The sequence below is a fragment of the Spinacia oleracea genome, chromosome 2 (assembly GCF_020520425.1).
Source record: "Spinacia oleracea cultivar Varoflay chromosome 2, BTI_SOV_V1, whole genome shotgun sequence".
Classification (NCBI taxonomy): domain Eukaryota; kingdom Viridiplantae; phylum Streptophyta; class Magnoliopsida; order Caryophyllales; family Amaranthaceae; genus Spinacia; species Spinacia oleracea.
Window position 1 is genome coordinate 8,156,912 of NC_079488.1, and position 23,203 is coordinate 8,180,114.

At 35.9% G+C, this 23,203-nt stretch overlaps 2 protein-coding genes across 2 annotated transcripts; both read right to left on the bottom strand.

Annotated features, from left to right (window-relative positions):
• Positions 1–378: 378 nt before the first annotated feature.
• Positions 379–6,058, bottom strand: LOC110793993 (PHD finger protein ALFIN-LIKE 4). Its single transcript, XM_021998936.2, has 5 exons — positions 5,774–6,058; positions 5,608–5,640; positions 3,936–4,164; positions 3,234–3,378; positions 379–940 (listed from the first exon to the last, which is right to left on the bottom strand). Exons 1-5 carry the CDS (start codon positions 5,868–5,870, stop codon positions 680–682), a joined length of 765 nt encoding a protein of 254 aa, XP_021854628.1. The 5' UTR covers positions 5,871–6,058; the 3' UTR covers positions 379–679.
• Positions 6,059–8,837: 2,779 nt separating this feature from the next.
• LOC110793992 (alpha/beta hydrolase domain-containing protein WAV2) lies at positions 8,838–19,019 on the bottom strand. Its single transcript, XM_021998934.2, has 8 exons — positions 18,650–19,019; positions 15,483–15,518; positions 15,281–15,359; positions 15,116–15,170; positions 14,908–15,024; positions 11,932–12,096; positions 10,597–10,840; positions 8,838–9,470 (listed from the first exon to the last, which is right to left on the bottom strand). The coding sequence occupies exons 1-8, from the start codon at positions 18,885–18,887 to the stop codon at positions 9,454–9,456; spliced, it is 951 nt and encodes a 316-aa protein (XP_021854626.1). The 5' UTR covers positions 18,888–19,019; the 3' UTR covers positions 8,838–9,453.
• Between the last annotated feature and the right edge of the window lie 4,184 nt (positions 19,020–23,203).

Here is a 23,203-nt window from a genome sequence, read left to right on the forward strand (position 1 = left end):
GCGCGTTTTAATGTTCTTGATCACATAGATTGACCCTTTTATCCACCAAGTTTTCTCCATGTTGAAATTGGAAGACCGCAAGCTTGACCTACATTCGTGTTGACGTAGCATGGAAGAAACAAACTAAAAGAGCTGGTATGGGTTAGGCGATAACTCAAAACGGACTCAACTCTGATACTAATATATTATAAATGGTGGTTGTGCTTTAGGTATGGCTTATTCAGCAATACAGGCACAGCTTGTTTAAAAGGCATGGAATGTGCACTTGATTGTTCAATTGACAACATTAGCATCTTCACAAACTCGGTCGTCAACCTGCTCAAATCCGAAACCTCCAACACCAAAAAATACACTGACAATTAAGAAACAAGAAGCAAATTAAAACAACTCTTGGCAAATGATAAATTGCATTCTGAAAACCAACAACTGATTTCAGAATAGTTGGGAAATAGTTAGTAACAGGAGTACTCTCTCTACTGACATAGATTACAAACCCAAATGCACAGTTGATAAGTAACATAAACATCATAATCTGCAAACTATCTCATATAATAATTAACATAATTCTAGGCACACGAATAAACACCAGGATAAATGCATTAAGCACTAATTAAGAGCTACCCACCTACACAATTAGCAGAAATATCCTCATCAAATGGAGTGGAATACAAATAGAAAGTCAAGGCCTAGATCTTTTGTTGCTGCTGCATGAGGGGCACTTATACTGCTTGATATGCTCAGCCCTAGCCGGGGTTATCTTCACACACTTGCCATGGAACCATCTCTCACATATGTCGCAGCAAATCCAGAACTCGTCTGAAGCATAGTTATCTCCACAAGCACCGCAAAGTGTATCGCCGTGTTCCTCTTCGAATTCCTCGTCAAAACCATCTTCTTCGTCCTTTGTTAGTGGTTGTGGCCCTTTCGAAGAATACTTCGCCTGCAATTTTTAAATATTCTCTCATTCCAGTTCAAAAACACAAATATTCTCATTTTGAAGTTCATAGCAATTTCAATGGTAACTATACCCGGAAACCTGTTCAGTACACAGGTACAAAAAGCAAACCAGGGATACATTGGTATATGCAAAGGCTTGTTTCTGTTGTCAGCCATTTCAGACAGACCTCGGTGTTTATGAATTTGAGTAACTAGTAAGAATGTTTTGTGTATGTTTTATATAAGCCCAGATTTGTCGGTCTCATAGAAAGGAGGAGAGTAGGAGGGGGAAGGTAAGAAAATAAGGAATAAAAACAGGGAGCACGAAACAAGAAGAAACTTGCAAAGAAAAACAATACTCCCTCCGTATTTTAAAAAGAGATACACTTTCCTTAAATGGCCGTATTTTAAAAAGAGATACACTTCTCTTTTTGACATGTTTTGGTCCCCCCTTCCAATATATTAATATTTCTCTCTTTCTTGTGGTCACACACTTACTCATATCATCTTTTAACTATAATAAATAATTTACCCACTACCCCACTTTCATCTTATTTTAATAAACTTAACTCACTCTCCTAAAACTATGTGCCGGTTAAAGTGTATCTCTTTTTAAAATGCGGAGGGAGTTATTAATTGTGAAATGGTAGGGTAGAAGAACACTAATGCAGTATTAGTTACAGTGGTATATTGCAACAATATTATCCAACACCAGTTCGAAACATGACTATTGAATGCTACATAGTGTAGTCATGCAAATATAATCAGAGATTCAGAGTTATAAATTGATATCAGCCACAAATTGTTTGAATTAATGACCAACAACAAAGCAAGATGAGCCTTTTAGAGAGCCCACTAGCTAAGCTACATGCAAAAATCTTGAAACATTAACACAGAAAGTATGACCTTCACAAGCACTCCTAACCTTTATTCTCCACTTCTCTTTTCTACCAGCAGAATAGAAAAATCTACGTAAGTGCACCATGAGGATTCACCGCAATCAGTTACGCGCTTATCACTTCACTATATTTTGTATTGAACTAAGCTGATTAGTAAGAATTGGGTTTTTTATTTATTTATGATTAAAACCTGATTTTACTAATGAAACTTGTTTTATGGATTACACATCAAAATTGAATATTGCTAATTCACTAATGCTTTTATCACATGATCAACTAAGTAAAACTAATTTTACTTGCAAAACTAATTTTTTCACATAAGCTGAAAAGAACGGCCCCTACTATATTATCAGAAGATCAATTTGCTATTTCAGAAAAGATGTCAGACATTAAAAGCCAAGCACATTGTCCACAACCAAACAACAGTAACCTGTGGCCCAAGTTCAAGAATAACAAATATGTACACAGTGCTTTATTCCAGAATAAAACAAAATTCAGCAAACAGTCCAAAGACCCCAGAAATACTTCAAATTATGAAATTTAGACTAGTACTCATAACCAAAAACAGATTGCAGGTCAGCACAGTACAAGCAAAACCTAAAATAGCGTTCTTCACAGTAATGTCCCTCCCTCCAAAAACGCGAGATGAAGAAAACATGAAAAAATATTAGTCACATGAAAAGGCAGGATGACATAAAAACAATTATTGTTTGAAGATTATTAGCTAATCCCTAGGTTCTGGACCATGTTTTCTTATTTAAAAAATACATAATCAGCAGGAACAACTCAAAAGCTAAGACTATTAAGTTAGCCAGGGGTGCGAGACAGTCAATAAAGAAGCAACCATATGGACACAGCTCAGCATAGTGCCATAAAGCCCATGACTCCATGCAAGAAGCTTTGATTATGTTTTATTCTATCAGCTCACCCTCTAATGCAACCTTCTCACGGACAAAAAAAACACATTCATATACAAAAAGAAGACCTTATATGTGTTTATTGCTCATGTACTTATCTTACCAGGAGTACGACATACAATTGAGAAAAAAGAAGATTAAATCCTAGATAAAGCAGATAAAGTGGTCTTCAAACCATACAATGGCTGCTTGAAGCTAGACATCACATGACACAAATAAACAAGATAAAGGTCACCATCTACTCCTGAAGACAATTCATGATACTATCATTCACACAGAACAAAGTTTAAGGTAATGGTCATCCACTGTTATTTACTAGCCCATCGCACATGCAACGCTCCAAAATAAACATACCAACAAAATCATTACCCTACGGCCTACAATGACTGAATTATCTCTGACTCTCAACGCAACACGTCAATTTCTGTAATGAATGCAACTACTCATGCACAGTTTGCAAAGAACTGAAGTCATCACTTACAGATTTTGAGTTTGATTTGGGTTTGGTGCTGCTGTTGTTTGAAACTGATGTCTTTTCTTTTGAATTTGATGATTGCTTCTTTGCATTTCCACTCACAACCTCAAATATTGTAGGCAGGTCATTGATCATACTAAACAGACGTTTCCTGCATCGAAGATGGTAAAATAAATTTTAATTAATAAATAGTAATTATTATCGAAACTATAATAAAAGTAACAGAATCAATTACAACAGCAGTAATAATCACAAAAACATTAACAATCTGACCAAAAAAAAGATATTTAACAATTAATCTGCCCATAATATCCCAATATGATCAACTTTTCAGACAGATGAAAAAAGATCGTGAAACGAAAAGGCAAAGGAGTAGATGAAGGAACAATCCTCGCCCAAGAAAACTTTCCACACCAACAGCTCACGATACACAAAAAGACCACCTGTACTCCCTCTGCTCTCTTCTTCATAAACCAAGGTTGATTTTATAGAATAATAAAATAGAAACAGATCTCATAACGGTAAAACAAGCTTCAGTTGTAACATAAAAAACAGGAGACTAGAAATCTAGCCAGGCAGAGTTTTCAGTGTATATAATTCATTGAAACAACTGGTGTGATTTACCATGAGATCTTTCCAGATTACAAATCAGGTATAACAATAAATTTCAAAAACACATAGATAAGCAGAAAGGTAAAAATTATATACCTTTCAGGTTTCTCAAATCCAAATCTGGCTCCAAAGTAGAAGGCAACAGAAAGTAACCAAGCATCACTATGAACAGCAACAAGTGACAGCCAATCCTTCGATTGCATTCCATCTCTCGCGAAATTAATACCCAAAGCAGGCTCAGGGAGCTCTGGAGGCACCTCTTCTGCCGGTAAGTTCACTTCCCACTGCGCATTTGGAAATCCATACAGACAAAGGTTCTCCTTCTCTGCAAAATGCACCCAGTTAACAAGCCAAACAAAGAACTTGCTGAAAACCTACCTTAACAGCTAATAAAACAATACAATTGATGCTACGTAGAAGAAAAAGAAGGGGGCGTCTACCAATACTTGGATTCCAGGCAAAAAACAACAGGAAAGATTTATTTTCCCAAGCACAGATGTAGAAATAAACATCAATACTTGATACCAGATACAAAAAAATTAAAATTTTATCCACCACATTTAAACTGAACAACATAAAATTAGAACTCGTTCATCAGGATTCACAACCTTTGACACGGAATACATTAACACAGACACACAGTACTTGATAAAAGCTTGACAACATAGCCATTACTAGCATCTATAAGACTCAAATATGCAGAAATGGGAATAAATACATACTCCCTCTGTCCCTTAATACTCGCACCGTTTTGACTTTTTGTACTATTCACATAATTCGCTTTGACCCTATTTTATTTATAGTATATGAAAACAAATGTTAGCATATAATATATTTTTGGCTTCATCTCAATATATATTTTCAAAATATTAATATTTTATAAGTTTTTATAATATGTAATTAAAGATATTGGTGGTCAAAGTTGTGCATTGGCAAACGTGTCCAGTCAAAACGGTGCGAGTATTAAGGGACGGAGGGAGTATGAAAGACTTATCAATCAAGAGCTCCAAAAACAGCTTGTAAAAGCTTCTACACATATGAAAGACATATCATTCAAGAGCTCCAAAAAAAATTCCACTGATAAAATTTCGAAAAAGATTCGGAAAAACTCAGGCCAAAGTATATACAATAGAGTACGCGTCACAGTTTACTAGGACAAATACAGCAAGTTTTATACGGAAAATATTTACACTAAGACAATTACTCCCTCCGTCCCGGAATACTTGACCTGTTTTCCTTATCGGGCCGTCCCTTAATACTTGACCTGTTTCTAAAAATGGAAATATTCTAACAATATTATATTATTTCTCACTCCATCCCTATTAACCCACCTACCCCCTATTCCATACAAAAAATAATTAAAAATTCAACCCCTACTCTCCCCCAACCCCACCTCTTAACCCACCTCCCACTAACTACATTAAAATAATACCCCACTATCAACTACTACCTATTAAATTAAATAAGTCAATTCAAGTCCCTTAAACTCTGTGCCGGTCAAACCGGGTCGACTATTCCGGGACGGAGGAAGTATAATGAAACAGTATTCCAAAACGTATAAAGCAAAAAAAAAAAAAAAAAAAGATTCCGGCGCCAAAAAGCCCCAAAAAAATCAATTTAGCAAACAATTTATGCTAAATCTACACACAAATCAATATTCAAAAAATAAAATAAAAAAACAGCGCACACTAAAATAAACTCCCAGAAATATCAAAAATTAAGCAGACATTCAACCAATAATCCCAATAGAAAACACAAAAACCCTAACCTGGGTCACATTGCTGGTAAAATTCATCAACATCTGCAATAAAAAAATAAAAAAAAAAGGCGAAAATTGACGGTTAATAATACAAGCTTAAAATCGCAAAACCCTAAAAATTACTTTGGGCAAAAAAAAAATTAATAAAATAATTAAAATCGGAATGAAATTATACCGGAAGTGAGAGCTTTGATCATGCCAGCTCTTCGACCCTTGAAATCTCTGAAAACTTCTTCAACGGTTCGCGGATTATACTGTGCATTCCCGTCCATTATTGTTCTTCGACCTTGAAATCTCGAGGTTAGCGGAGAGGAGAGGAGAGAGAGAGGTCAGAGAGTGTGTGCTGAGGAATTTTACTAACAGAGAAAGACCAGAAAAATAAACAATCAGTTTTTTTTTAATTTAAAGGGGGGAGGAAGGAAGAAGCAACAGCAGCGAGCTACCTGAAGCAGAAAAAAATTGGAAAAAAAAATTGAAAAAATGAAAGATAGAAAAGCAAGAATAATGGTTTTGAGGTCAAATTAGGTGTACCCGGTTGTATGTAGCTTTACTACTAATTGGGGTTAAAGTATATTTTTACGGTTTAAAATTATACGTTTTCAATTTAAAAGCACTTTTTTACAATTTTAAAGCATATTTTTACCGTTTAAAAGCACATATTATTTTTTCCAGAAAAGTTGTTATTTTAATGATTGTTTTTTAAAATTTAAAGGGGGGAGGAAGGAAGAAGCAACAGCAGCGAGCTACCTGAAGCAAAAAAAAAAAATATGAAAAAAATATGAAAAATACGAAAGACAGAAAAGCAAGAATAATGGTTTTGAGTCGCAAATTATAAGGTGTACCCGGTTGGTTGTATGTAATTTTACCTGTAATCGATGTAAAAATACATTTTTACGGTCTAAATCATACGTTTTCAATTTAAAAGCACATTTTACAGTTTAAAAGCACATTTTTTTTTCCAGAAAAGTTATTATTTTAATGATTGTTTTTTGATCTGTAAATTGTGTTTTTAGTCGACAAATATGTGTTTTTAAACAACAAAAAAAAAGGACTTTTTGAAGGGTTAAAAATACAAAATGATCCGATTGCACGTACAGATACATGCAACTGGGTGTATCTTCTACCAATTGGTAGAAAACTTTAAAATTGTTGGATTCAGAAATTTTGAAAGTAAAAACAAAATTAAGAATTTGGGTTTAAAAAGGAGAGAGATTAAACATCAAGAATAATGGTTTGAGTGATGTATTATGTTTAGAATTACGATTTTTCGACGTGGATGTCAACTAGTCGTTGTATTTTACCGTATGAAGTACTGAAGGAGAAAGATTAAAAAATTTTAAATTTGTTGGATTAAAAAATTTTGAAAGTAAAAATAGGGTTAAGAATTTGAGTTTAAGAAGGAGAAAGATTAAAAATCAAGAATAACGATTTGAGTCGTTTCGACGTGGATAACAAGTTGTAGTTTTATTTATAGGGTACGAATTATAAGAATATTACGGAGTATTAGTTATCGAGAGTTACTGAGTAGGTGTTTGTAATGCAAATATTAGTCAGTGTGGTTCTATGTGTTTTAAGTATGAAGTAGAAAACTTTAAGATTGTTCGATTGTGAAATTTGGGATTTTTTTTAAGAATTTGGGTTTAAACTTTAAAAATTAAATATCAGTTGTCAAAAAAATGCTTGTGAATAACAACCACTTCTTCCTTTTTGGGAAGACTTTCTTCATAATTGACTTGTGGAGGCCCATTTATGATTTATTATTTGACCAAATTCTTATATTTTTTTCACTCTCATTTATGTGCTAGAAAAATTCTTACGATTTCATATGCCACCTCCTTTTTATTCTACGGTAATATTTTATCGTAGTTTATGAATTGTATAAAAGAAAAATAAAAATTATACATAAGGTTCTTGTTATAACTTCTCTCCTTGATATTTCTAAGCATCAATCAAAGAAAAATAGAAAATACTTCATATTATATTTAAGAAAATATTCAACAATGTTTCATTACATATACAATTTAAGATATTTTATTTTGACCATTTATAAAGTTCTTACCAATATCAAAGTATGAATCCCCTAAGAAACTCCATATTAAAATCTTTAAATGTTGAAATTAGGTATAGTCAAACAAATTTAAGCCATTCCTTTCATCATTGGTGGGACCCTAATCCCATGAGTTTACTATGTTTCATTTACTCCGTATAAATTATGCTTCCAAAAAGTATTCTTTGAAAATAACGTGAATAAAATATTTTTATTTTCTTAACACAAGTATAAGACCTAATTAATTAAAGACGGGGAGAAAATTCCGCAAATATGATGTATAAAACATTTGGTAAGGACATTTTGATCCAACCTCATACAACAACTAAAAGTTCTTGATTTATGATGATACAAGTCAAGTTTTCTGCACTTCTGCATCAATAATTAGCCTATGTTTTCCTCTCACATGAAAGAATAGTCTCATCAGTGTTATATTCATAATGCATCACCCAAACCACAAAACCTTCAATTAATTAATGTCATCTCCAAGTTGATCAAAAGTCCAACCACATGGCCCTCACTCATCGGTATACGTAGTGATGACAATACGTCGGATCTGGTCAAATTATATGAACTTCATATCCGGCCCACCACTACTCGGACTCGAATTTTTTAAAGTTCGACTCGAATTATATTATCAGATTTTTATCGGATTATTTTTCCTCGGATCGGTTTGAATAGGGTTCATATCATTTTAGTAATTAAAATAAAAATAAAAATAAATTTAACACATTATAATGTAATATTAATACTTAATACAGTGTATATTTTATGGTGAGGTGGAAGTATTAATCGGATTCGGGTTGGATATGAGAATTTTACTGAAGCTCCACCTCATACGGGGGTTCGGATCAGATTTTCATTTTTTCAAATTCGGATCGGATTTTTTCGTCAGATTCGGATCACATTCAAACTGAATTGTCACCCCTAAGTAGAAGTACAGATTTGCTCTGAAAACCCTAAGTCCTGACCCTCAAACCAAGGTAAATCAAGAAAGAAGATGAAAATATAGAAGAAGATTTGCCTCCTCATTGGAAAGGTTAGTATTACCCACCATTCCTGTCTGAACCAATTAGTCACAGATTGATCTACTGGTTCATTGCTAAGAAGCAAGAACTATATAACTTGCAATGACAACGAGCAGAAGCCTCAAATATCCAAAGTTTCAAACACCACACCATACACAATCTGGTGAAACTACTTCAGGAATCCAAATAACTATCAAACCAAAACAAAACAAGAACTTTGATCTACTGGAGGGGCCTAGAACCTATCCACGCAGAACTTGCCCCGAATTCGGATTAGTCCTAAGGGTGAACTGGGTGGTAACACCAAAACAAAACAAAACAAGAACATAATGAGTGACTACAACAATTCAGCATTCAACTCTCGCCGGGGTTAGATTCTTACAGGCTGAATCAACATTTGAGCCTGATACTAAAATCCCAATCCACAAATGATTTAGCAAAAGAATCAAAAACAATAGAAAAATGTGTTGTGCTATTTTCGGAGCAAAAACTATACACTGTATGTTTTGCCTCTCTCCTTGCTAGTTGCTACTCACTATCTACTGCATGGTGAACACAGGCTAATAACTTCGCTCACCAAAATTCATCAGCAAAGTACATTGTACTGTTCAGTTCTTGCTAGTTCGACACAGCAAGAACGCATAGCCACCAATTAGATTCTTGGCCAGAAAAACAGCTCTTTGCGGGTGGCTTTTACACGTTGCAACAACAGGTACAAAAAAAATATTCAACCATGTCTCAGGGCAGATTTGTCTTTCAACATCTTCTAACAGCCATTGGTTAACTAGCATGAGAATCTGTAAGAAAAGTGTACTAATGGTAAGTGGAAGTATAAAGTAAATAGACATTTTAAGCGGAAAAAAGAACAGATAAGATAAGGACCTACTAGGCAACTAAGGGTCACAAAGATGGCAAGTTGTTGATAGTGAATATGAAACCCGTATTTCACATTTTCGGATAAACTAAAGCAAATGCAATAACTTGAATTCAGAAATTAAGAACTTTTCCCAATCAAATAAACAAGCAGCAGAGTGCAAAGAGGAGAATGAAACAGAATGGGAAGAACGGGGAAAACAATGTGAGTGGATCGTTGGGAGGAACAAATTGAATAATAATTGTCGTTTATCTAATTATTGAACATTCCAAACAAAATGGAAAGCTCAAGCAACAAAGCAAGTGATGAACAAGTCTATGATATTATGACAAATCGACAGAAGGTCAGAAGCCAAGGAGACACAGCTAAGGCTAACCCTCGCTACAGGAATTACAGATTAGGAAAGCTTAAATAGAGAGTTATTTTTAAAAGAAACACAGTTGTGAAATGGGCCGGTGAGTCAATTCTTACACTAGATTATTAACTATTTTCAATTGCCCCTTCTTAGTAACATATACGCAACACAATGACTAACTCTGAAAGATAGTATTCATAGTACTCGTATTTACTTGTTTAGGTACCATAGAATTTGCTTGATATTGGATTGATAAATGTTCACATAAATACCACTCAAGATTATTCACCACAGATATTTCCATAAGAAATAAACTTCACAACTCGCAAGGGGGGAAATGGCTTTAGTTGGTTTCATGGCCTGAGCACATCAGAAAAACATACTCCGTACTTGCTCTGTTTCTTTTGTATAATCGCACCCTTTGAACTTTGCATTATACACACACTCTCCTTTGAGCATCTTTTGTGATTTATACACAAGGAAAAAAATATGGTCATGTGGGATCTTGTTAGATTTGTCTCCATATACTTTTGAAATATCAACTTATTATCTTTTACTAAAATATAATTGAAGATATTAGTGGTTAAAGTTGGCATTGGCAAGCGCAAAACTCAAAATGGTGCAATTTTTATTTTTAACGGAAACAGAGAAAGCATGTATTTTATAAGCATGCAGAGAATGAGTTATAGATTACCAGTGCTACTGGAGTTAGACTCGTCGTGCATATTTACAGATACATGTTCTTCCATAAATTCATTGACTGTTCTCCAATAGCGATCTCCACCAGTAAGCCATGTATCCATATGCATGCCAGTAGGGAATTCCACAAAATAGCAACGTCTATTACGCGCAGCTGCTTTGGCGTACAACATTTTCATATGGGTTGGAGGAACCATCTCATCTTGCAATCCAGAGATGAAAAGGATAGGCTGTTTGACCTGCAGAACAATATAGAAGAATAATATAGTTTTGCTAAAAAAAATGTATAAAGAAATTGGGGGATAAACGAATAAAAGAAAAGGGGAAAAATGGCGAGCAAAAATGAGATTCAACTTAACATAAACAATGCATACAAAACAATATTAAGAGGGAAATTACCTGGAAAGGGATTTAAGCTTTAATGTCAAATAAAGAGACAAACCAGGAGCACAAATCAGTACATAGTAGTATAGTACACAACATTTCGTAAGGATCAGGCCATGGAATGTAAGGAATTACTTTACGGTATAGAAGTAATCTCAAAGAAGAGTAATTATAGAATAGATGAGGATGGATAGAAAAGAAAAGGAAACAGTAACATGTTTAATCCGAACTTCTTTATATCCTTTCAGATTAATCTCAAGTTTGGATTAACTCTATAAAATCTCAACTTTAGGTGCTACATTTTTGAAATAATCCCAATCGCGCAGGGATTAGCATAGTAGGCATCACAAGGGACAATTTTGAGAAGTCATAATTCCTCTGTTTTATCTAGTTATGGTACTGAGTACTTGATAAAGACAATAAAGTACAAAGAAAGGGAAATATAAATGACCCACTTGCTCACAGTATTTGTAATGGCACGCGTGGAAACTTACTTGGTTGCAAGTAATATGATAATTCCGTAAGAGGTAAGTGTTGCAACTAAATAAAAATGAGGAAGTGTAGCACTAAGAATAATTTTGAAAATATGGCCTCGGAAATATCTCCTGAGTTGATTGACGTTCGATGACCAAAAGTTAGGATTGTCGATATTTATTTTTCCAGCAAGATAAATTATCTCAAAGAGCAACAAAAACATCAAAATCCTGATATGCACTTAAACATAATCCCAAAATTAATGTGATTTTATTGGATAAAAGCATAGACAACCATAATATACAGGCTACACATATACCTGGGCAGAACCAAGGATAAATTCATTTAGCATATATACGCATATACCAGCATATTTTCTAGAAATGAGTCAACCAGCACGAAAACTACGGCAAAATAATCTTTTATGAAGGAAAGGGGCATATAAACACAAGTCTGGCACACATAGCTTTACCTGACCAATAATATCAATTGTACTCCAAGGAGAACGGACTACACAGTTCAGAATCTTAAAACCGTTCCCGGTGCTTCTGCCAATAAACCACTTCAAGAAAGGCAGTAAAACTCCAGCCATGTCCAAAATGGATGTGAATGTATTCTCCAAAAGCAAGGCAGAAACCTGGAATAAATAAATTGGAGTAAATAAATGATGCAGCAGTCAGCCTTTTGAGTCTAAGGCAGCATGGTGAAGCAGAGTCAAGCTTTCCCCTTATCTGAACTTATTAGACCTTGTTTCAACCAATCTGAACTTATCTACCCTTACATGTACCGACTCTAATCTATTTTAATTGTGAATTGAACTTGGGTAGCTCTTAATTGGAAGTTACTGTCTGTTGTCTGATTTTTCCTGAAACTTATTTACGAAAACAATGCCCTAAAAACATATAGGCTTACAGCAGCAAATATACCGGGTTCCTCCATTGTAAAGGTATGGAGAAGTCAAGATGTATGCAAAGTCATTCCTAACCACTCTAGACCAATAGAGAGAACAGCTTCAACCACACTGGGAAATTGTTTATCAGAAATATGCTGAAACAAACACTTGCCAGCTTTGTAAACAGTTTGTCATATTGCACGTGGGGAATACTTAGACTGAAAACTCAACTTTTAACTGCATAGTAGTAAGCATGATGCTATAGAAATTTTTTAAGAAAATAGATAGATTAGAAAATAGATAGATTCCAGAAGTCCATGCCGTAGAGCTGACTACTAACTAGTCGAATCTCATAGAGCTCATGTTTGATTAGGGAAGACAGCCCAGAGACTGCAGAAAACGTACCAAACAATAGCAAACATCACATATCTACACAAAAACTCACTTTCTCCGTTGGAAACCACTAAATTATTTGTGAAGAAAGCACTCTAGCCATCAGGTTAGGATATACATACACTCCCTTCGTTCCAAAATACAGTTTACACGTTCCTTTTTCATTTGTCTCAGAATAAAGTTTTCACTTTTGTTTTAGGAATGACCCCGACAATATTTTAATCTCTCTCTTCCCTCTACTAAAAAGTTTTAGTCCCCACACCCTCTATCATTCAATTAAAAAAGTAACTCGCTAAATCCTACCACATCTATTTTTTCAATAAAATAACAATTCGTAACCAAACAACCACTCATCAACTAAAACTGTGTGATATGTAATTGTAAAGTTGTACACACCTTTCTGGGATGAAGGGAGTACTAAAAATCAGCCTAAGAAATAATAGTGCCAAGATTAGACCTACCAAGAAAAATGGCAAAGCATGAAAAGGTGTTTGCTGGTCTATCTGGTGGACACGGCTTGGAAAAGAAGAAAAAACGTGAAGCAGAAAGAGTGGGAAGCAGCCACAGCTTGGGCGGAAGACGCAAACCAAACAATCATTTGTTCTGGAGCCAAGAGGATATTTGCCCACGATGCACTACAAGCTGAATGTTTATGCAATTTTAGAGGGTGTCAAGATGGCTGGTAATATCTTCCGACACGTGGTTGTGAGCAAGCAGTAGATGCCATCAAGAATGGCAGCTTCTGCCAACATTGCTACTGTAGTCGAAGAAATTAAAAAAGAAGCCAAGAAGTTAAACTACTTTGTTTGGATGAAAGTTAGCAGGTAGTCGGTTGCTAAAGCCCACAATCTTGCCCAGCAAGAGAGGAGGGGTCTTAGTGTTTTATGTTTTAGCTGTCAAAAAAAACACAACTAAAAAAAAAGCAAGTCAAATTACTCATTATCAGCAATATGACTGAAGCTCATTTTTGCTGAAAAAGACTTTCGTATCTGAGAAAACTTATTTTTGCTGAACTGAACTTGATTAATTTATCTGAGCTTGTATTAATTTGTCTTAAACTTATCTTAATTTATTTTTGCTGAAATAAGTCAAAATAAAAAGCAAATTGAAACAAACATACCCTAATTCTATACGAATAGTAGACTTCATGAAGAACTTTTATTTTTTACTCAGTGAATAAAGGTCCACGGTGCAGAGTAGAAACTTAATTACTTGACCATAGAAGGATTTGTAAGTGAAATCAAATTACACCGTCTTGATCAAAAGAAAATGCAAATTTGCCAAGAACGTGGTAAAAGCTAAGTAAATTCAACTCAGTGACTACTGACAACTTCTAAGCCAAAATTAAAATTCAAGAACATAAAGGCCTTCCCAGGAAAAAAAAAAATCAAAGATGAGAATGTTTTGATAAATGATTAATCAAAGAAACAAATGAAAATAAGAGAGGATGTAAGGGAAAGTGCTTGTTTGATTGAAAAAAAGTTGCACATTTTAAAACTTCCTCAAAAATGATCATTTAGCTCTATGTTTGGTTGACTCCAATTTGAAAGAATGTGGGAGAGGGACTTCTTAGGGAATAGAAACTCTCACAAAACAAGAAAAGAGGTTTATCCCACCCCTTACTCTCCCTGGTTAAGTGACTTCCTGTAATCAAAACATGAATAGTGGTTGTTTATTTGAAAAAGGGAAGTAACAATTCCCCCAGTGTTTTTTTCCAATATAATTTCATTTCCTATGAAATGAAAAATGTTGGTTGGTTAGCATGAGAAGTTTCACTTAATGGGAATACTTCCTATGAAATGCAACTTCCCGTATTTTTGCCAACCAAACAATTCCACATTCTTCTGCTTCCTAGGAATTTTCACTTCTAGTAAATTTTTTATATGAACCAAACAAGTGTGCTTCTTCCCTAATGCCCACTAAACATGTTAAGGTCAGGAAATGTATACGAGAATTAAATCCCCAAGAAGTGCAAATTACCACGAATTTCCTATGTGTACCAAACAGACAGAATTTTCAGTGTTAAAAGTCAGATAGAAAACCTAATTAATGAGTCCAAATCTAATAGGCTTATAAACATCACCTAAGCTCCATTGACAGCAGTCCCGCAATAACAAAACAAATTAAAATAAAATTTTAGAAAGAACCAAAAGAACAATATACCTTGTCAGGATTGTTCTTCGCGAGAACAGCTCCAACTGCACCACCCAAAGACCTCCCAAACACAATTATCTGAGATGTGTCTATATCAGTCCTCTGCATCAGATGATCCAATGCAGCCTGAAAAAAAATAAGAGATTTCATCAAGGAACACATTTAGTACAATAACTTAGACTCAAAGCAGGGCAAACTACCAGGTGAAGAACCAAACCTGAGCGTCCTTAGTGATTCCATGCTGAGAAGGAGAGCCATCACTTGCACCATAACTAGAAATGAAGATACAAACATCACATTCTTTAGCTACTATGTACGTATATTTAGCACACACTACATATAATAGGGATAAGAGAATCCCTTAGCAGCCAAAGAAACATACCCTCTGTAAGAAAGCATAAAAACATTGCACTGCAACTTCTGTATCATAATCCGAACCATTTCAAGGCGATGAGCAATATCTAAGCAAAAGAAAGTTAAGGTCTTCAAACAATAACAACATAATCAAAGAGATACAAGCCGCAAAGTGAAGTTCCAAGTCCGGTACATGAAAGTGATTGAATGAGGCAAAAATTGAAGGATACTTCCAGCATTTTCTTGAAAAAACAGAATAGTCGGACCTGAAAATCAGTAGCAAAGGTCAATTACTTCTTTCAAAATCACAGTAAACACCTAGCAGATGAAAAAAAAAAGTATGAGAATAGCAAAAGCGAGAAAAAAATGTGACTTTATACTCAAGAACTTAATGATAGAGGAGGCATTTACATCAGAAAACGGCAGGGGAGCCAGAGGGGTTGAGGCGTTAATGATGCCCTTCATAAAATCTGGTAGAATACTGAATCTGCTACAGATTTAGATTACTTAATCTTGCAGAAAAATTAAACTAACACATACAGTTCTTTTCGTCAAAGGAAACATTAGCATGGGCGGGGGGGGGGGGGGGGGGGGGGGAATCCAGCAAGGGGTTGTTCTAACAGAGACTCTATAAGCTAGGGGTTGAACAGATATCCTTGATAAAATATGGTAGAACTGAACCTTCTACAGATTTAGCTTACTTAATCCTGCAGAGAAATTGAACTAACACATACAGTTCTTTTCATCAAATGAAACATTGGCATGGAAAAAAAAGCCAGCAAGGGGTTGTTCTAACAGAGACTTCTCTAAGCTACTATGCATCCCCATTATAGTATAATATATTCCCTTTTATAGAGAATAGTAGCAATTCATGATATAAAATTTTAGGAGGACGGAGAGATAATTTGGTTGAATCCGTTTTGCATGACCTTCCCAAAAGGTAGATTAATCTCTTCTTTGAATAAAACAGATGATGTGCAAGATATACCAGCTCAATTCATATGAAAATCAAGCTATTGTGCGTAACCGTTGGCCAAATGGGTTTCACTTTACCAGGAAAAAGAGCAACAAAAACTTGATATTTATAAAAAAAAAAAAAAAAAAAAAAAAAAAAAAGGAGAAGAAATAGTCAAAAGCTCCATCAGTCCATCTGTATACCAGATAAATAAATTAAACAGACTGTTTCCACAAAAAATACTCCAACAAGCAACAACTTCTCTCACATCACAATGAAAAAAGAGGTGAAACGATTCCGCAGAAGTTTCCAACATTTCTTCAAACCAAATAAGCATCAACTCAAGCCAAATCAATTGTCTCAGCAAAACAAGGTTCGGGATCTCAACACTTTTAGCTTGATTCATCATCAGAATGATCTTGAATGTTACAGCTCTCTCCATTTCTCTATTTCATAACTCTTGTTAGTCACATTGCTGACTTCTCAGACAAACCAGACCAATAGGACCTTTTTTCCTCTAATAATATTCATTCAGTTGTTAAACAGTCTTCCAAAGTGCAGCAAACTTCGGGTAATTAAAGATACTAGTCAAAACATGGAAAAACTCCTGATGATTTGACATTTGGACTCTGATGAGATCTATGTAAGAATCGAGTTGGTGGCATAATTAAATATTCATACTAGGCAGTCTAGGAAATGAGGCTCTCCAAAACCCTAGATGCTAAAACAATGATTGGCTAGCCAATCAGATTTCAGCTAGCGGCACTTGGCACATGGACGTTGGGTTCTTGAGCTCTATCCTACCAATCAGGCTCAGCTCAGTTAGTGACCTTCCTACTTTCGGAGGAAAAGAATTTTGCTGGCAGTATCTCCTTCACTGAATTCTTAAGGAAGCCCAATGGTTAAGGAACACTTTACAGCCCACCAAGGTAGGATGATCTCAATAAATGACGGGTGCATTCCGTTGGCACTATATGGTTGGATCTTTGAGGTGGACAACAATCTTCTTAGCTGTGAGTCATAGCCAATTTGAGCTTCTAAGGTACCCATTGACTTGAGCCTGAAGAAACTAAAAAACATTCCTCATGTGAGAGTAGAACGGTCATCTAAATCTCGACTGAGACATCCACATAGATAAACTACGTCACGCTGACCTAGGGGTATCTTCATACCGCAGCAACTCTCATTCTTTTCACTACGGATTACACTCAGTGTAGCAGGGAAACTTAAACTTTCTCCTGATTTTCACTACTGATTTTGGTTTTACATTGCAGATATCTTGTTTGGGTTTTAGGATAATAGAAAAAACGGCATTTATTTAAGTATGGGTTTGTACTTTGTACTCTACATAGAGCTCAAGATTTCGGAAACAAGGGACCAAGTAATTGATCCTATAGTGAGTACATTCATTACTACTCCCTCCGTCCCGGAATACTTGACCTGTTTTCCTTATCGGGCCGTCCCTTAATACTTGACCTGTTTCTAAAAATGGAAATATTCTAACAATATTATATTATTTCTCACTCCACCCCTATTAACCCACCTACCCCCTACTCCATACAAAAAATAATTAAAAATTCAACCCCTACTCTCCCCCAACCCCACCCCTTTACACATTTCCCACTAACTACATTAAAATAATGCCCCACTATCAACTACTACCTATTAAATGAAATAAGTCAATTCAAGTCCCTTAAACTCTGTGCCGGTCAAACCGGATCGAGTATTCCGAGACGGAGGGAGTATCTTATTAGATAACCAGATGAAGTTATCATACATATAAACATCTTCAATTCCACACTACATCTTACCCATCCTGTTCTTTTGCAAAGGCGGTTTCCATCCATAACATAATACCAGAATCACATCTAACACATACAGCCAGTAAATAACAGATGAACCTATACACCGTGCAATCGAACAAGCAAGAATAACCTTATTTAGCAAAACTAGTGAAGTAAGAGCATAATTTTAGCAGGGAAACCCAACCAATTTTACCAGCATTAATCAACTAACAAAACCTGATCAACTACAAAATTCCCTACTATATTACTAAAATCAGACCTCAGAAACGTGAACTTGTGATAGCTGGTAATCACAATATCAAATAACTTCAGCAGGGAAACCCAACCAATTTTACCAGCATTAATCACATAAAAAAAACCCGATCAACTACAAAATCCCTACTATATTACAAAAATCAGACCTCAGAAACGTCAACTTGTGATAACTGGTAATCACAATATCATCAACAATTCCACCAAATTCCCAGATGGCATCAAATCTAGTCGAAAAAATTATCAAAAATTAGCAATTCCCGTCTCACAACCAACAAAATCAAAACCCTAAACCCTAAGAATTATTCAAATTTCACATCAATTACGCAAATTACAGTAAGGAGGAGAGAGAGATAACAAACTAAGAAAAAGAAAGAAAAAAAACCTCGGCAGTCGGGAATTCGCTGGATGAACCAGGCATGGAGCTTAACACCATCTTCCGATCTGAGCCATACATCTTCATAAAGGAGACGCAAACGAGCAGGAGTAATAGGGTACGACTTGGTGAGACCAGGTAAGACCGGGACGTAGACGAGTCGCTCCTGAAACGCAACCAGCAACGCCATACCTGCAACTACTATTCCTCCAACGCCGTACAACAAGGCGTTCATGTACAACACCATTTTTGTGTTTGTTGTTGAAGGTGAAGGTGGAATTTTCTCTCTCAGAAGAAGGAGAAAGAGGGAGCTGCTTTTGTTGGTGTGTGCTCTCGAGAGTCTCACACTGTCGAAGCTGTAAAGACGTGCTTTGGCATTCTGGTTTTTTTTAACCATTTTTAAAAAGCCACGTTACCTTTTTTTTTCTTTTTCGTCTTTCTCTTTCATTTTCCACTTTGAAGTTGAAAATTTTAAGGTTTAAGCCCAACTATCTCTCTTATACCGACTCCGTTCCTGAAAGTTCTTTACGCCTTGAAATATGTGACCAAATTAAAAAAGCTTTGACCGTAAATTCTCACTGTTATATACATCAAAACTTATCATTTAAGATCTTGTTAGATTAATCTCATTATGTATTTTTAGAATATCAACTTTTTATATATTTTTTCACATATTGAATTGTATATATAAGTGGTTAAATATTGCATGGAGCTCGTGCAAATAGTAAGCGTAAAGAATATTAAGGAACTGAGGTAGTATAAAAAGCCCCTTCCTCCTTCATTCTACTACAATGGTGTCTGAATTGCGGGTTTTGGTTTATACGCTTCTTCTACGGAAACCGAGAAGTGGGGTTTATTGATGTAAACTAGTTCCTATTATCTTTCAGCGCGTCTTCTGTGTGATCAGCCACACCATCAACTTAATGGTGTGACGTGCGCTCGTAGCTACTATGGATAAGGTTGTAGACTGATGTTACTTGACTTTCTATGATGATGTTACTTATACATTTTATTCGCTGTTACTTTTTTTTGTTTTGTTGCAGTTTCATGTTAGAGGTTCCTTGTATAGAGTGATGTTCCTTGACTATCTATGCTGGTGTTAGTTATACATTGTATTCGATGTTACTTTTCTCGTTTTATTGCAATTTCATGTTAGAGGTTCCTGTATATACTGATGTTACTTGACTTTCTCTATCGGTGTTACTTATATATTGTATTCGTTGTTACCTTTCTTGTCTTATTGCAGTTTCATGTTAGAGGTTCCGAGTTTCCGACTGGTGTTACTTGACTTTTTATGATGGTGTTACTTATACATTGTATATGTTGTAACTTTTCTTGTCTTATTGCAACTTATTCAATTTCATGTTAGAGGTTCCTTGTATAGACTGATATTATTGGACTTTCCATGCTCGTGTTACTTATACATTGTACTCGTTGTTACTTTTCTTGTTTTATTCTAGGTTTTTCAATTTTGTGTTAGAGGTTCATAGTATAGACCGGTGTTACAGAGCATTTGATTTTATATCTTGGTGTTACTTTTAGTTATTGTAGTTTCTTCAATTTCATGTAAGATGTCCCTTGTATAGACTGGTGTTACTTGACTTTCTATGATGGGTGTTACTTGTACATGAAGGAAATAATGCCCTTGGTCCAAGTATGAATTCAATGCTAAGTCTAATAAATGCGGTTCAGTATTAATAAATTATGCAAGTTAATAATTCAGTGAGATCAAGTGAACTGTATGCCTAGCTAGAGGCCGCTTCAGTTCAAGTGGAAATTAATCCACAGCTTACTCTTGACTGAACCCGTAGGGTCACACAAATAGTACGTGAACGGATCAAGTATTTAAGTGAATTAAATACTCCATTTATGGATATTCGGAATCGACGGATCTCGGTTCCAGTGGGAGCTGAAATCGTCAAAAGGCAAATTATGAATACTCCGGAAACGATGATATTGCCGGAAACGGAAATATGGATCGTATCGAAAATATAAATATTACCCAAGTCGTAGATGTTGCCGGAAACGGAAACATGGTGCGTATCGGAAAATATTATCGGAAATGAAAATATTTCCGGAATCGGAAATATTGCCGGAAACGGAAATATTGTCGGAATCGGAAATATTATCGGAATCGGAAAATAATTCCGGAATCGGAAATATTAAATATTTGTTCGAAACGGAAATCAATTCCGGAATCGGAAATATTAAATATTGTTCGAAATCGGAAATGAATTCCGGAATCGGAAAATTAATCGGAAGCGCGTCGTACGAAATAAACATCGGACGAGCTTGCTAGACGCATGGCCCAGCACGAAGCCAGGCCTGTGCCTAGCGAAGCCCGCGCACAGCAAGGTGAGCCAGCAGCCTGCCAAGGCACGCAGGCCCAGCCAAGCAACACGCAAGGCCAGGCCCAGCGAGCAGTGATGGCCAGCAGGCTGGCGCGCCCAAGCAATGGGCTGCAGCGCTGCTGGGCCGAGCTCCGCGCGCGCGCGCCCAGCGCCCTTCGTCGGTTGTGCGTGTGTGCGCATTGAGTTCGTGCATGCATCGAATCCTTAAGCGTTTAGGATTAGTTAGATTAAAGATTATTTTCCTAAAACTACTAGAGTTAGTTGTTGAAATAAACACTAACTTGATAGATTTAATTAATATCTAATTCTAATAAGATTAGGTAAATTGAATCCTAGTAGGTTTCTAGTTCCAATGATCCTACCCTATAAATAGGTGATGGAAATCATAATTTATAATACATCAATTCAAGTATTCATATAGTTTTAAGCTAAAACTAAAGTTAATAATTTTGCAACAAATTATAATCGAATAAACATAAAACCTTAGGCTAAATTCTAGTTAATTGAATCTAAGGCGGATCCGAACGTGCTGTGGACTATCTACGGAGGGACTACACTTGGAGTCCTAAACTTTTCCTTGTCCGGTTCGGGAGCAGCTAGGGAGGGCACGCTACAAATGTATGCATCCTAAATTATGCTAATTCGTGCGATTATTTAATTATATGTTCGCAGAATTTTCGGCAGTTTAGTCAATAATGGTCGGAATCGTATAATTTTATAGTGAATTTCGCATGTAAACGGCGTTTTAAAATTTTGACTAAAATCATAGATTTGATGCCGAACCTAGAATTCACAAATTCGAAACCTAACTATGACTTTCGGAGGTTTTAGTTTTCGGACGCAAAATTTGTAATTTTTAAGATGTTAAATTAAATATTTGCGATTCTTGTTTGTAAATCTTGAATGTATGATTGACTTACTGTATATGTTTAACAATTTTAATGCCTAAGATTTTTAATTATACAACCTAATTTGTAATTGTAATTAATTTTTTGAAATTCGAATAATTTAGAATTTGATTTGATTTTCACAATTAATTAGTAATTTAATTAGGAATACATGATTAAAAACCACCATAAAATTTGTTAAAATTGAAAAGTTTTAAAATTTTATGACTTAGATTTGAATCCATGAAAATAAATATAATCGAAAATTATTTTGAATAATAAATTTTCGATTTTTCGCCCAAAATTTATGAAATTAATATGATTTATTAATTCGTCGATAAATTTAATAATAAAAGTTTTAATTTTTATGAAATCCGTTCACGAATCTTGCACGCACGAAGCAATGGACGCTAAGTGTTACCCTTAAGGGTGTTGTATAGTGCGGGCGTGCGACGACGAGCAAGGGAGCTCGTCGCCCATGCGGTACGATGCAACGAGCAAGGGGCGTGCTACTTGCGCGAAAGGCAGCAGCCCTGCCATGCGCTATGTGCCGCGTGGATGTGGGCGGGAGAGGCGAGGCAAGCAAGGCAGTGAGCACTCATTGGCTGGCTCGTCCAGCAACGTCGCTCAACCCATCGAAGGATGCCTCGATACAGCAACGAGTGGGCTGCGCGCAAGCGTGGCTTGCTCGGCTTGTTGCGTTTGCGCGTGGTCGCTCGGGCCTTGTGTGAGGGGGTCGAAAAAGCACGAGGCTAATGCGTGACCTCGTCCCTCGTGGGTGTGACGATTCTTTTATTCAATCAAGTGTAATTGGATTTCCTGTGAGTATACACCCAATTGACTAGTAATATAGGAGTCGCCATTCAGTTTTTAACGACAATGAGAAAAACTGACAAAACCCGGTTATCGTGACATAAAGGGAGTGAAATTATGTTTGACCACGACGGCCATAGGTTCCCTTGTGATCCCTGGTGTGGGGATCTCTCAACATACACCCGCAAGGTAGAGATTGAGGGTTCGGGGGACTGTAACTACCGAGAGGAGTACTTCGTGTTAGGTTATGATTCATATGACAGTTCATAAATCATGCGGAAAAACCATAAAGCCAGGAAACATATTATTTACACATAATCATTTAGCATAGTTTAGATGCATACTCTTTGTTGCGTGCCTTCCCTAGCTGCGCCCGAACCGAACAAGAACAAGTCTTTAGGACTCCAAGTGTCGTCCCTCCGTAGATAGTCCACAGCACGTCCGGATCCGCCTTAAGATTGACCAACTAGAATCGCCCTTAAGGTTCTAATATTTTCGGTTAGGTAGGCAAG

Bases quoted from the DNA above. Each gene is read 5' to 3' on its own strand.
- LOC110793993 (XM_021998936.2), bottom strand. From the start codon at position 5,870: ATGGACGGGAATGCACAGTATAATCCGCGAACCGTTGAAGAAGTTTTC. The intron at 4,165-5,607 runs GTTAGGGTTTTT...TGCATTTTGCAG, and splicing joins TTACCAGCAATGTGACCCAG to AGAAGGAGAACCTTTGTCTG. The intron at 941-3,233 runs GTAAGTGATGAC...TAAAAATTGCAG, and splicing joins CCAAATCAAACTCAAAATCT to GCGAAGTATTCTTCGAAAGG.
- LOC110793992 (XM_021998934.2), bottom strand. From the start codon at position 18,887: ATGGTGTTGTACATGAACGCCTTGTTGTACGGCGTTGGAGGAATAGTA. The intron at 15,360-15,482 runs GTATCCTTCAAT...TCTTTTGCTTAG, and splicing joins TTTTCAAGAAAATGCTGGAA to ATATTGCTCATCGCCTTGAA. The intron at 15,171-15,280 runs GTATGTTTCTTT...CTTCATTTCTAG, and splicing joins TTTATGCTTTCTTACAGAGG to TTATGGTGCAAGTGATGGCT.